General features: G+C 31.5%; 1 protein-coding gene across 5 annotated transcripts in view; it reads right to left on the bottom strand.

The window, feature by feature from the left end:
- Window positions 1-13,292, bottom strand: part of LOC129938670 (putative uncharacterized protein DDB_G0271606) — a 435,371-nt gene that overhangs the window by 307,162 nt on the left and 114,917 nt on the right. For all 5 annotated transcript variants that reach the window (XM_056046346.1, XM_056046350.1, XM_056046348.1 and 2 more), the window contains exon 3: window positions 8,429-8,552. In XM_056046346.1, the coding sequence (XP_055902321.1) occupies window positions 8,429-8,552 (124 nt within the window). The remainder of the gene's footprint in view (window positions 1-8,428; window positions 8,553-13,292) is intronic.

The raw sequence follows: 13,292 nt of genomic DNA, 5'->3' as shown, positions 1-13,292 counted from the left end.
GCCAAATATAAATTTTGTCTTGAATAAACCAAACAGCTCGTTATAGATGCTTCTATTTGATTAGTTATGGAAGAATTTGCTAAGATGTTTAAATATAGATTATTTCATAACATATTAATTTTGTCGAATAAATTCAATTGAAGAAAGTGATTGAATGATGAAAAATGTATTCCATAGCTTCTATAAAAACTTTAAAGACTCGACATCGAAGCACTTCCAAAACTTTCATTTTTTGTTCTTAACCATTGTTGATATGAAACCTCTTTTTAAATTGCTTTAATTACAATTAAAATAGATACTTTTGAATCATTTGCTCTATAAAGCTTCTATAATGTGTTAAGGCTACAGAATCACTTGCAAAGTTGTTTGAATGAAGATGTTTTAGGGAAATATAAAGTTGTAAGACGAATATAACTTCTGCCGAAGCGTTTACATTTCTTCTACAATGCTTCTATTTCATTAATTGTGGAATAATGCTTCTATTTCATTAATTGTGGAAGCGTTTACGAAGTTGTTTTAATGAAACTTATTTGCAATCAAAAAAGTTATTTAAACGACTTTGAACCATAGCTTCTATAAAAATTCTACAGACTCGTTATTGAAGTACTTTTGAAACTTTATTTTCAAAGTTTTTTTTTCTTCAGCATTTTTGATACCAAAATTCTTTTCACACTGCTTCAATATCAATTCAAACATATGCTATTGAGTCACTTTACTTCTATGATGCTTCTATAAAGTGTTTAGTTGCAGAATCACTCGCAAAGTTGTTAAAATGAAGGACATTTAGAGAAATATCAAATTGTAAGACTTCTATTCTTGATTTCAAAGGCTGGTTTTTAAAAAGTACTTCCAAAGCGTTCTTCTATAATGTTTCTATTTCATTAATTATGGAAGCATTTACGAAGTTGTTTCAATGAAATTTATTTGATAACAAATTAGCAATCAAAAAAGTTATTTAAAAGGCTTTAAACTATAATAAACATTTTAAAGACTCGTCATTGAAGTAATTTCAAAGCTTTATTTTCAAAGTTTTTTTTTCTTGAACTTTTTTGATTTTAAAATTCTTTTTAGTTTCTTTAATTTTAATTGAAACAGATGATTTTGAGTGACTTTGCTTCTATAATTCTTCTATAATGTGTTTCGTTACAGAATCACTTGCAAAGTTGTTTAAATGAAGCTCATTTAGAAACATAACAAGTTTTAAGCCAAATATAAATTTTGTCTTGAATAAACTAAACGGATTGTTATAGAAGCACTTCCGAGGCGTTTACATTGCTTCTATAAAGCTTCTATTTGATTAGTTATGGAAGCATTTGCTAAGGTGTCTAAATGAAACTTATTTATAAGATATTAATTTTTTCGAATAAATTCAATCGAAGAAGTGATTGATTGATGAAAAATTTATTCAATAGCTTCTATAAAAACTCTAAAGCCTCGACATCGAAGCACTTCCGAAACTTATATTTTCAACCTTTTTATCTTAAGATTTTTGATATCACAATTCTTTTCAAATTGCTTCAATTTCAATTCAAACAGATGCCTTTGAGTACTTTGCCTCTATAAAGCTTCTATAATGTGTTTATTTACAGAATCACTTGCAAAGTTGTTTGAATGAAGGTCTTTTAATGAAATACCAACTTGTAAGACAAATTTTGACTTCTTTTCTTAAATATATTCAAAGGCTCGTTATAGAAGCAATTCCGAAGCGTTAATCTTAAAAAAGGTTAACTAAGTTCAAGCTACTTCAACATAACAGCCCATTATAAATTTGAATACTTTCTCATTCCTGTGTAAATTATTGTCGTTAGGTTATTTTAAACAAATCGTTTTGAAAAAGACATTAAAACCAACAAGCAGTCCATTAAAAAAACCAGGATTTTATTATTAACTCAAATTCAGTTCATAGTTAGATACATCATCATTTTATCCTTTTGTAGCTATATACGAGCATAATGAACCATGATTATCAAAGTCAAATCAGATACATAATTCAAAAAGTCCCTCACCTGATGGTTTTCCCTTTTTTCTTGTGTATAATTTTATACTCTACCAAAGTAAAGACAAATAACATTTCATGTCCAGTAAAATTAATCCAGAAACAAAAAATAAAATACAGAAGGTAGGTGCTCATTCAGGAGCAGAGCAGGACATACTCTCTACCTAAGTTAAGAAACAAGAGAACTTAACTCGTAAAATATGAACAAGAAAAATAACCAGGAGAACAGAAACACACAACGGATTAGCAATCCTAATACCTTGAGTAATTTATCAAAACAAACTACACCTGCTTTATTGGCTAAGGCTGGCCTCATTTGGTCGACAGTTGGAAGTTGGACAGCGGCAATGGTTGGCGGTAGTGGTGGCGGTGCCGGGTGGTAGTAGTACGCCCCGTTCCCGTTTGTCTTTACCATTCACTTAAAAGGATATGGTAGACAGATACATATGTATATGCTCATCGTACATATACAGATATGACCAAATCATAGGAACACTTGAAGGAAAATCCCATACAAAATTTGTGTGAAGTTTCTTGATTCCATATTTCCGCTACTTTTAGTCTTTGCCCTTGCGCCTTATTAATTGTCGCACTAAGAATTTCTTGAAAAGGTATTTGAAGCCAAGTTATGTAACACGTAGTCTTTTACCGACACCTCAATTGAGTTAAGACACTCTACTGAATGTAAAGTGTTCTGTTTTGAGTTCATGTGTTCCTTCGAATTCCTGGCGGATCTGCTCAAACCAACTGGAAATGAATATTTTACCATGGAAAAGTAGCTTAAAACACTCTCCAACCTCGTAACTAATTAAACACAAAAAATAATTTCATAATATTGCTCCGTTGCGACGTGAAGGACGAGCAAACACGCAAACAAGCAAACAAACAAACAAACAAGCTACCTTTGACATTTATAATATTAGTAAAGGATTATTTTTTTAAAAATCATAAATTAACAACAATTAACTCAAAACCTTTTCCATTTGAATTAAATGTTTAAAAGGTAGACATTTTGCCTCACACAAATCTTGTTCCTAATATTTTGACCATAGCTGTGTTTATATACGATTTGAGTATAGGTAGAGTAGTAATTCAAAAAGGAAACATTCACACCCTGTATTTCGAGTATAGCGACACATTTGCCATTGTACCGCACTGCACCACACCTGGCCTGGCCTGGCCGGACCGAACCGAAGTTAAGTGAAGTGAAGTGGATTGGAGTGTAGAGATACCAGAGACACCGGAGAAAAGATATAGAGAAGATCTACTAAATTGGCGACAGTATTAACAACCTTTAATCTGATGGAATCCCATGTCCGACAAGCTTGTTCGACTTCTTGTTTTGTCGTAACAACGACACGGACGAGAACGACAACAACAAAAACAACACAAGCGACGACTTCGAAATTCCAAGTATAATAGGTAGGTACATAAGCCCATAGCTGCTTGAAGTCGGTATAGGTTCCTTGGCTTTGCTTTCCTTTCCTTTTGATTCCTTAGCTTCCCAAACGTACTTACACAACATAATGTATTTATGTATGAAGGGAATTTGTTGTGATTCTGGAATTGCACCATCATCATCATCATCTTCATCAGAGCAAGCGACACATAGGTCATTGCAAATAAGAGGAACTTAGATGTTGTCGTTCTTCAATTGTAAGTCGTAAAGGTAAAAAGGATACCTAAAGTTATTTCCCTTCAACAAATCTTATTAAACTTACTTTAGGTACATCCATACCCAAGTCGTACTTGTACTCGTACTCGAATAAGAACTCGAAGTATCTACCTAGATGACATCAAAAAAATGAAGAAGCTTAAGAATGATTTCCTGTGCTATTTTTTAAGGCTCCCCTTCTTTATAGGTTACAGGATGTACTGGATCAATTTCATCATGGCTTGACGATGCGATGTGGGGATGATATTTAGTAAATATTGTGGTACCAAAAGTTTATGATACTTTGGAGCAATTGATTGATGCTTTTGGCTTCACTAAATGAGGACAAACCTGGGACTTCCAAGATGGAAATTCATTTAAATCAAAATGTTGCTACCATATTTTTGCTACTCATATGTATACATAAGTTATTTAAATACATGGTAAATGTACTATTCCGAGAGGGTGAAGTCCAATAGCAGAAAACATTCCTGTAGACAGAAGTTATGAGAAGCATTGATTTTGTTGCTACATCAGAATGTGAGTTATTCATGAAGGACTTTTCTTATGCTCTTCGACAGTGTGTGCAACAAGAGGAATACTTTTTTCTGGTAACTCTTAAACTAGAAAACTAGTGGATTTATTTATTTTTAGAGGAATTTTCACTTCGTCATACAGGAGCTGGATCAGAAGCCTAGCCTCAATCTCAGAATGAATACAGCCAACCATTAAAAAGGCAACAATCTAAGGCCGGAGAGTTTAGAACAGTTTTATGTAGAATTTGAGCTACCAAATTAAATTTTGAGATCACAGCGGACTTATCACTCAAAATACGTAATTAACACTGTTTGTGAAATTCTAATCAATAACAATGAAAGGGACATAATTCCCAAAAACAATGCAAAGTGAGTTGGCATAAGTTCGTGTTATTTATTTAAGAAAGGAAGATCATTTTTTAAAGTAATACTTCAGAAAGATTAATATAAATAGAGTAGACAATTTAAGGCAAATTAAAATCTTAAGTGGGTCATAATGCCACAATATTTATGTTAGCAGATTTTAAGAATTTAAGGCTACGGAATTTTACTATATTGAAGTGAAGTACCCGTAGTGTGATGGTTAGTGTGAAGGACTGTCACGAAAAAGGTTCAATCCCTGCCTGTGCCATCTTAAGTTTCTTTTACGGCTACATTTTGCGAAGAATTGACAAATTCTCCTAGACTTATTCTTGTCATGAAAAGTGCTTTCTCATATTAGCCGATAGTAGGTTTAAAAAACAGTAGGTCCCCTCCATTCTTGACAACATTACTCGTACCCAGGAATGGTTGAGAGTATCAAGTCACAAGGTCCTTGTGCGCAATGGATTTTAGCGCCACCTTATTTATTTATTTTATCGCAGGGAAGTATAACTTCACATCAGTCTTATAAGCCACCAAATGTAAGTGAAGAATTCATTGGTCATTGACATTTTGATCCAAGCAATATAACAACACAATGGACATTGTTTCCCAATAGTGCCAAAAATAAGAAAGTGGGGGTCATACGGGCACAATAGATCTACCAGAAGAACGTTAGCATTATATGTGAAATATTTGCCCATCACAGTGATCTATAACTTCCCATCAGTCTTATAAGCCACCAACTGTAAGTCATGAGTCTATTGGTCAATGGAATTTTGATCCAAGCAATAACAACACAATGGAAATTGTTTCCCAATATTGCAAGAAGGAAGACTATAGGTCCAAAATGGATAAATTTCAATAGTTTTGTTTTGAGAAAATAGGGAATTTAAAAGAAATTTGAATTGAAGACAATGGGTCATAAGGCCACAATGGATCTACCAGAAGAGCGAGCATTAAATGTGGAATATTTGTCCATCACATTGATCATAACTTCACAACAGTCTTATAACCCACCAAATGTAAGTCATAAGTCCATTGGTAAATGGAATTTTGAACCAAGCAATAACAACACAATGGACGTAGTTTCCCCATATTGCAACAAAGTGGACTATAGGTCCTCTATTTTAATCTGGATACATTTCAAAATTTTTTTTGAGAAAATAGGGAATTAAAAAAAATAAATTGGTCATAAGGCCACAATGGATCTACCGGAAGAGTAAGCATTTAATGTGGAATTTTGGGCCACTAAAGTGAACTAAATATAAAAAAAGGTCATGTTAACCTGCATTCAGGCTAGAAACAGAACTCTGATATGGTGAATTGTATGTAGAATTCGAGTCGCCAGAGAGAACTTTTAAATTCAAATTGGACTTGTTACTCATAAAAACAGTTATAAATTGTTTGGTATGTGGACGAATCCAAACAAGTAACAGTTAATAAGCGAAACAATTATGTTATATTGCAAGAATGTGTTGGACAATGCTTTTTACTTCTTACTTACAGTAGTTTCCTGAGTTTATAGTTTCTCAAGTTTATAATAAATGCTCTCCAAGCTTAAACATCCAATAACATTTTAGGTGTTATTATGGGTCACCGGAGTGGGTTTGAAGTTCATAGTGGACTTATTACTTCTAATTATCTTAAGCTAAAGATATCGCTGCTATTTCTGAAGTCCACAACATTTTCAGGTGTAATTAAATGGACTTATTAGCTCAAATTATTTAAAGATAACAACTATTGCACAGCAAATATCACTGCTATTTACAAAATATCATGGAATCAGTTAATTTTAGCTGAAACTATTGCAAAGCAGATATCACTGCTATTTACTATAAGTCAAGTTAAGGAAAAAAGGAAGAAACAGAGTCTTAGCGTTTGGTGTTAGGGTTTGATTATATAAACGATATCGAAAGAACATGGACGAGTGTTATGTCAGGGGTTTTGTGAAAATGAAAACGCTTATTATCAAAGCTCACAGATATAACATCCAATGACGAGTATTTGATTCAAAAATTGAAACAGCAAATGACTACTTTAATAAAGTCCAATGCCAGTTAAATTGTATTTTGTATAAAATAAGGACCCTGCTTGAAAACAAATATTTGGTTTTCTTTCACTGCAAGAAACTAAACTAAACACAGAGTGGTATTATGTCTTTTTCCATATTCCAAATAACTATTCAATTTTTACCGACTCTATTTTAATCTAGTCACTTGGAAGGTATTTTTACAAAATGTGTTCAAAAAGAACAGCACACCTGAAAAAGGAATTTAATTCCATTTGAATGGAACGAAGGTGTCATATAGCTTGTCATTGACAAATAAGGCAAAAAGTTTTTACTTAACATTAAATTTTGATAAAAATATTAATTTGTCCTTATTTAACTTCCTTAAAGTGAATTAAATCATGCTTAAGCGAGAAATAAAGCCACAACACTGAAAATTGGTATAACTTTTGTTATAAGTCACCGAGTATATAGAAATCTATCTCGAATCAGCTAGAGAAATTGGAGCCCTAGGACTAGAATAAGTAGTGATTCGAACAGTGATCGTAACAGTTATTTAAACAGTGATTAAAACAGACATTTTAACAGTGATTAAAACAGTGATTTGAGCAGTGATTTAAATGTGAAGGAAATAATAGTAACTTTAATCAAATTTGTAAGGTATTCCCTTTCATTTGTATTTAAAACTACTTCCCCTGCCCACCACACTGTTACGCCAACCTCAAATATCCTGTTTCTGCCAATGACATGCATACAAAATGAAATACAAAAATAAAAACAATACAATGTAATTATCTCAAAGCCTTTTATATACCTATAGAATTGTATTATCTTTCTATAGATAAAAAGGAAGGTATATGTATTATATAGGTTCTTTAGTACCTGCACGTAGAACGTGCTTATAACTCGAATATTCCTCACCCTAAACCCTCAACCTTTTCTGATACCGCCTTTTCGTTCAGTTTCAGTTTGTTCCTGTTTCTGATGAAATACTTCTGTCCATAGGGATAATTAAGTTTAACATTTTAATTGACAGCAGTGTAATTAGTACAAACATATACGCGGTGCTACTTCTGCTCCTGCTGCTGCTGGTCGAATGAAAATCTGTCACGATGCATCTTCGTCTGGTTTGTATATCCATCCCTCTATCCATGTTCATGTCCATGGAGCACCACTATAGCACCATCAGACAAAACACACCTTTGTACAATGAATGTCCCTGATTCGTCCCTCTTTTTTTTTTTTTTTTGTTATTTTAATTCGTTTTTGTATACCTTTATATAAATTTATACCCATTTATATATGCAACTGAATCAAGCCAAAGGTTTTTCTTAACATAATTTCATTTGACAATTAAAGTGGAAAGCGTATTTGCAAATTAATTTGCTCATTTCCTTCTCACATTCACAATAAACACTATACACAGGGTGGGTCAAAAGATTTATCAAAGTTTGTAAAAATCATAACTTTTATGTTTTTATTTCTTATTTTTTTAAGGATTCTAAGAAAACACTAAATAATAATAATCACTTGATGACGTTAATCGAAAGAGCCACAAAAATGGACCGAAGTTGATCTTCCTTGAGCTGAAAAAACTCGCAGTACTCTAACAAATTCTTAATAAAAACAAATTTGGAAATCACTTTTGAACCACCCTGTGCTACACTCTTACTTGTCGTATGTGCAGTGTAGATTTATAGATACTCTAAAACTTGTATAAGCTACCGCACTTACCTGCTCACTATACCTACACTTCGACCCTTTTCTCATTTTAATTGAATTCACTTAGATATCGACATTACATGAACATAGGGTCATACAATTAAAAACAGACTTTATAAATAAAAGAAAAACAAAACAAAGACACTCACCTGAGAATTAAAATCGAAAAAGAACTCCGGCCGCAATGGGCATGGAAGACCACATTTGCAGGTGCCAGGTGACAATAAGTAATCCTGTATTTGCACCTGTGAACGTAACGTTGCTCCAGTGGGACTATAAAAATAGAAGAAAAATAAAATCACTATAAGAATTCACTTCACATAAATAAGAAGAAGCTTAAGGTATAAAGAGATGAAAATGGCAAAAACAATTAATAAAACAACACGAGATGAAACGAAAAAAAAAAACAAGTCCTCCCTTGGCAATGAGCGCATTTTAATTAATTCGTTTGAATGGTTCTTCTGCGATTTCATTTATTTAGAACACAAGAATTTTACACTGCCTTCGAGATGATGATGTTGATGACGATGACGATTATACGAGAGAGTATGAATGGGAAAATGAATGAATCGACCGACCGAGCGACGCACGACTTGCAATACCGCTGCACTCACTGCAAGCGAAATACATAAATATGTATTTATGATGTATCTATACATTAAAAATAGGACGTTCTAATTAAAAATATAATTTTTTTGCATTCTTCTATTTTTATAAATAAACTGATGGATAATGAGAGTTAATGCATCAAGTCGATTTGACGCATAAAGAGATGGGGAGAGTCACGAAGAAGGGGAATTTTAATATGATGGCGGTAAGCTTTATGAATTATGCATAGCTGGATAAATTCAATTAATTCAGAATACTTAACCCAGTCAGTGTCATGAAAATCGATTCAAGTTGATTGTACATCAAAAAGGATATCACTAAAAGGAGAATATGTGTATCATGAAGAATCCTTGAGAAAGTGTTGAGTTAAATCATGGATGATAGTTAGTAAAATTAATGTTTGAATATATTATTTATCTGAGTTGCACCCGAACTTGGTGTTATTCTTCATGAAATTAAAGGTTACGAGGTTACAGCCCGGGCGCCATTTTGCATTTATATTTAAAATTGTGTTTTGTTTGTATTTAATTTCTTTATTGCAACAATAAACATATTTAATATGAGACAAAACCAATGGATATAGTGTTACTCTTCATAGAAAACAAGTGTTTAGAATTCTAGCCCGGGCGCCACTTAAAAAAAATTAACAAATTCTCCATTTTTTATTTAATTTTTGTACTCCAAAAATGTTTATATATTCTTTAAGAAACAAAACACATGAACTTGATGTTACTTTATATAAAATATGAAAAATGTATTGGTTCCAGCCTGGGCGCCAGTTAAGAACATTTTCAAATTGTACCTTTTTTTCCTACATTTTTTTAACCTTTCTTAAAAAATACATATTTTGAATGATACAAATGACACGAACAAGGTGTAACTTTTTACAAAAAAAGTGCAGTGTTTTAGCTCGGGTGCCATTTTAGAAAAAAAGTCATGTTGTACCATTTTTGTTTTTCATTTGTTTAATGTAAAGATATAAATACTGTATATCATAGGTACATATTTTTCATATGAGACAAAACACATGAACAGGGGGTTACTCTTCATTTAAAAGAAATGTATTGGTTCAAGCCCGGGCGCCACTTAAGAAAATTTTCGAATTGTACCTTTTTTATTTAATTTGATTAACGCTAAAATTTTTGTTTGAATCGGAGTTGCAAACGAACTGGAGGTTACTCTTCATGAAATTAAAGGTTAGGCGGCTACAGCCCGGGCGCCATTTTTTTATTTATACATATTTCAAATTGTGTTTTTTTTTATTTAATTTCTTTATTGTAACAATAAACATATTTTATATGACACAAAACCTATGGGAATGGTGTAAGTTTTCATAGAAAACAAGTTTTTAGGGTTTTAGCTCGGGCGCCACTTTTAGAAATTATCAAAGTGTACATTTTTTGAAACTTTTTTAATGCAAAAATGTTAATTTATTTTACATAAGACAAATCACACGGACAAGGTGTTACTCTTTACACTCTAAAAAAAAAAAGTGTAGTGTTTTAGCTCGGGCGCCATTTTAGAAAAAAAATCACATTGTATTTTTTTATTTGTTTAATTTAACGATATAAATATTGTGTATCATAGATTCATATTTTTGAAATTGGATAAAACACAAGAACAGGAAGATACTCTTATAAAAAGAAAAATGTATTGGTTCTAAGCCGGGCGCCATTTTATGAAAGTTTAAAATTGTTTATTTTTTACTATTTTTTGTTATCGAATCAATGGTATGTATTTTTTTTAATAACAAATATTTATATATTTTATTTGGGACAAAACACATGAACGTTGTGTAACTTTATATAAAATATAAAAAAAATGTCCAGATCCGGCGCGCCGCAGAGAGAGTCTTCAAATTGTACTTTTTTATTCAATTCTATTAACGCAAAAATATATACATATATTTTAAATGAGAAAAATCACATTTACAAAAAAAGTGCAGTGCTTTAGTTTGGGCGCCATTTTAGAAAAAAAAGTCATGTTGTACCATTTTTGTTTTTAATTTGCTTTATGCAAAGATATAAATTCTGTATATCATAAGTACATATTTTTCATATGAGACAAAACACACGATCAGGGAGTTACTCTTCATTAAACGAAAAAAATGTATTGGTTTTAACCCGGGCGCCATTTTTGAAAAGTTTAAAACTTTACCTTCATTATTAGTTTTTTTTTGCCATAACAATAGGATATGTTTCATATGAGACAAAACACAGGAACCCCCTGTTACTCCTGATTTACAAAAAAAAATTATTGATTTCAGCCCGGGCGCCATTTTATAAAAGTTTCACATTGTTTCTTTTTAATAATAATGTTTAGTGTAACAATATGAATATTTTATATGAGACAAAACACACAACTACGACGTTTATTTTCACGGATTAATAATAAATAAATGCTTTAATGTTTCGTCCTGGGCGCCATTTTAGCAATGATTCAAATTGTATCTTCGTTTTTATTTAATTTATTTATTGTTGCAATAGACATATGTATCTTATTTAAGAAATAAAAATTGTACAGTAAATTTGCATTTGCAAAATAAAGAAATGTATTTCAATTTAATCAATGATGTGGTCAATATGGTCAATACGATTAATATCGTCAATATGGTTAGTATGAGCAATATGGTCAGTATGGTCGATATGTTCAATGTGTTCAATATGTTCAATATATTCAATATGTTCAATATGTTCAATATGTTCAATATGTTCTAGATGTTCTAGGTGTTCAATAAGTTCAATATGCCCAATAGGGTCAATACGTTCAATATGTTAATTTATTCAATATGTTCAATATTTTCAATATGTTCAATATGGTCAATACAGTCAATATAGTCAATATAGTCAATATAGTAAATATAGTCAATATAGTCAATATAGTCAATATAGTCAATATAGTCAATATAGTCAATATAGTCAATATAGTCAATATGGTCAATATAGTTTATATGGTAAATATGGTTTAGATGATTGAAGTGGTCAATATATGACCAATATATTCGCTATGGTCAATATGGTCGATATTTGCAATATGTTCAATATGTCAATTTTGTATGGTATCGGTACTATAACAGCAACATTTTATAGTTCAGTCCGAGATGTCTCTAATTAACAATTAATTTTTACTTAAAGCAAACCCTAGTAACTTCACCAAAAGTAAGTCAATATTGAAAGAATGACTTGTTATTATTCCGGTAAGTGGTGGAATACTCTGAAAACGACCCTTAAACTCTTATTTCCGATTAAACCATCAATAAATAATTATAACCAAAAACCAAAGCAAATCGTAAGACAAAATTAGCTTAAAAAACAACATCTGGTTTAGAAAATTTATTCACCGAAGAACCACGTCTAACTTATTTTCTACTGTTTCTTCTTCAAAAAATGTATCGAATTTGCATTTATTTTTATTTAAGATACATTTGATACACGACAACAAACTCCCTTACACCAAAATAAAAGACGTTCCAAAACTCCTGATGATGATGATGAATCATGGTGACAACCCTTATTTTCTTTCTTGAAACAAAGTTAAAATTAGTATATCAGATGAGGTTTATTTTCATTTAATTGGATAAATGTTAATTTAGAAAATGTCAATTCATTTATCTGGCCAGTAGCTACGCAGACACATTTCTAATTTATTATTCATCATCTGTAATTTTGGCTATCAATAAATTGGATTTCGTCTAAGAAGGGTCTGTTTCTTTACACATGAATTAGCACAACTACAAGAGATAACGGCCTTTTAAAGAAGAGCTTTCCAATGGGGTCGTTTCGGTTTTTGACAGTTTATTCGACCTGTGGCCAATGAACACTGCTTTGATTTTCTTCTTTTTTTCATATACCAAGACTAAAGTCTGGAAAAAGCATCTTTACTGAAGTTTTGATTGTTTTCTGGACCATAGTAGTGGGTTAATTGGATATGGACTCCTATTTTACTTCAAAAAAGAAACGTCAAGAAGAGAAAGTGACAGATATTGGAATTTTAAACAAAGAGCATCTACACCAATTCGACCAAAAGTCAATTCATAAGAAAGTCAAACAAACAAATTATAAAGAATCGCTAAAAAATAATTGACGTTGTTTTCGAATTGAATTTGTCTTTATTCAATATTTTGACAGCTATGGAAATGTCAAAAATGACTTGACGTTATTAGTAGTGGACATTTCAGAAATTAGTTGACATAGCGTTCATATTGACAGCTTTTCAAATGTCAAAAATGCGTTGACGTTGTGATTGAATTAAAATTTGTACTCAATATTTTGACAGCTATAGAAATGTCAAAAATGACTTGACGTTAGCTCCGAATTCAATTTTTTCTTGTTAAATATTTTGGTAGCTTTGGATATGTCAAAAATGAGTTGTAGTTCTTTTCATATTGACAGCTTTGGAAACGTC

Source organism: Eupeodes corollae, chromosome 1 (genome assembly GCF_945859685.1).
Source record: "Eupeodes corollae chromosome 1, idEupCoro1.1, whole genome shotgun sequence".
NCBI classification, from domain to species: domain Eukaryota; kingdom Metazoa; phylum Arthropoda; class Insecta; order Diptera; family Syrphidae; genus Eupeodes; species Eupeodes corollae.
The sequence above is the reverse complement of the archived record's forward strand: the minus strand, read 5'-3'. Positions and strand labels throughout refer to the sequence as shown.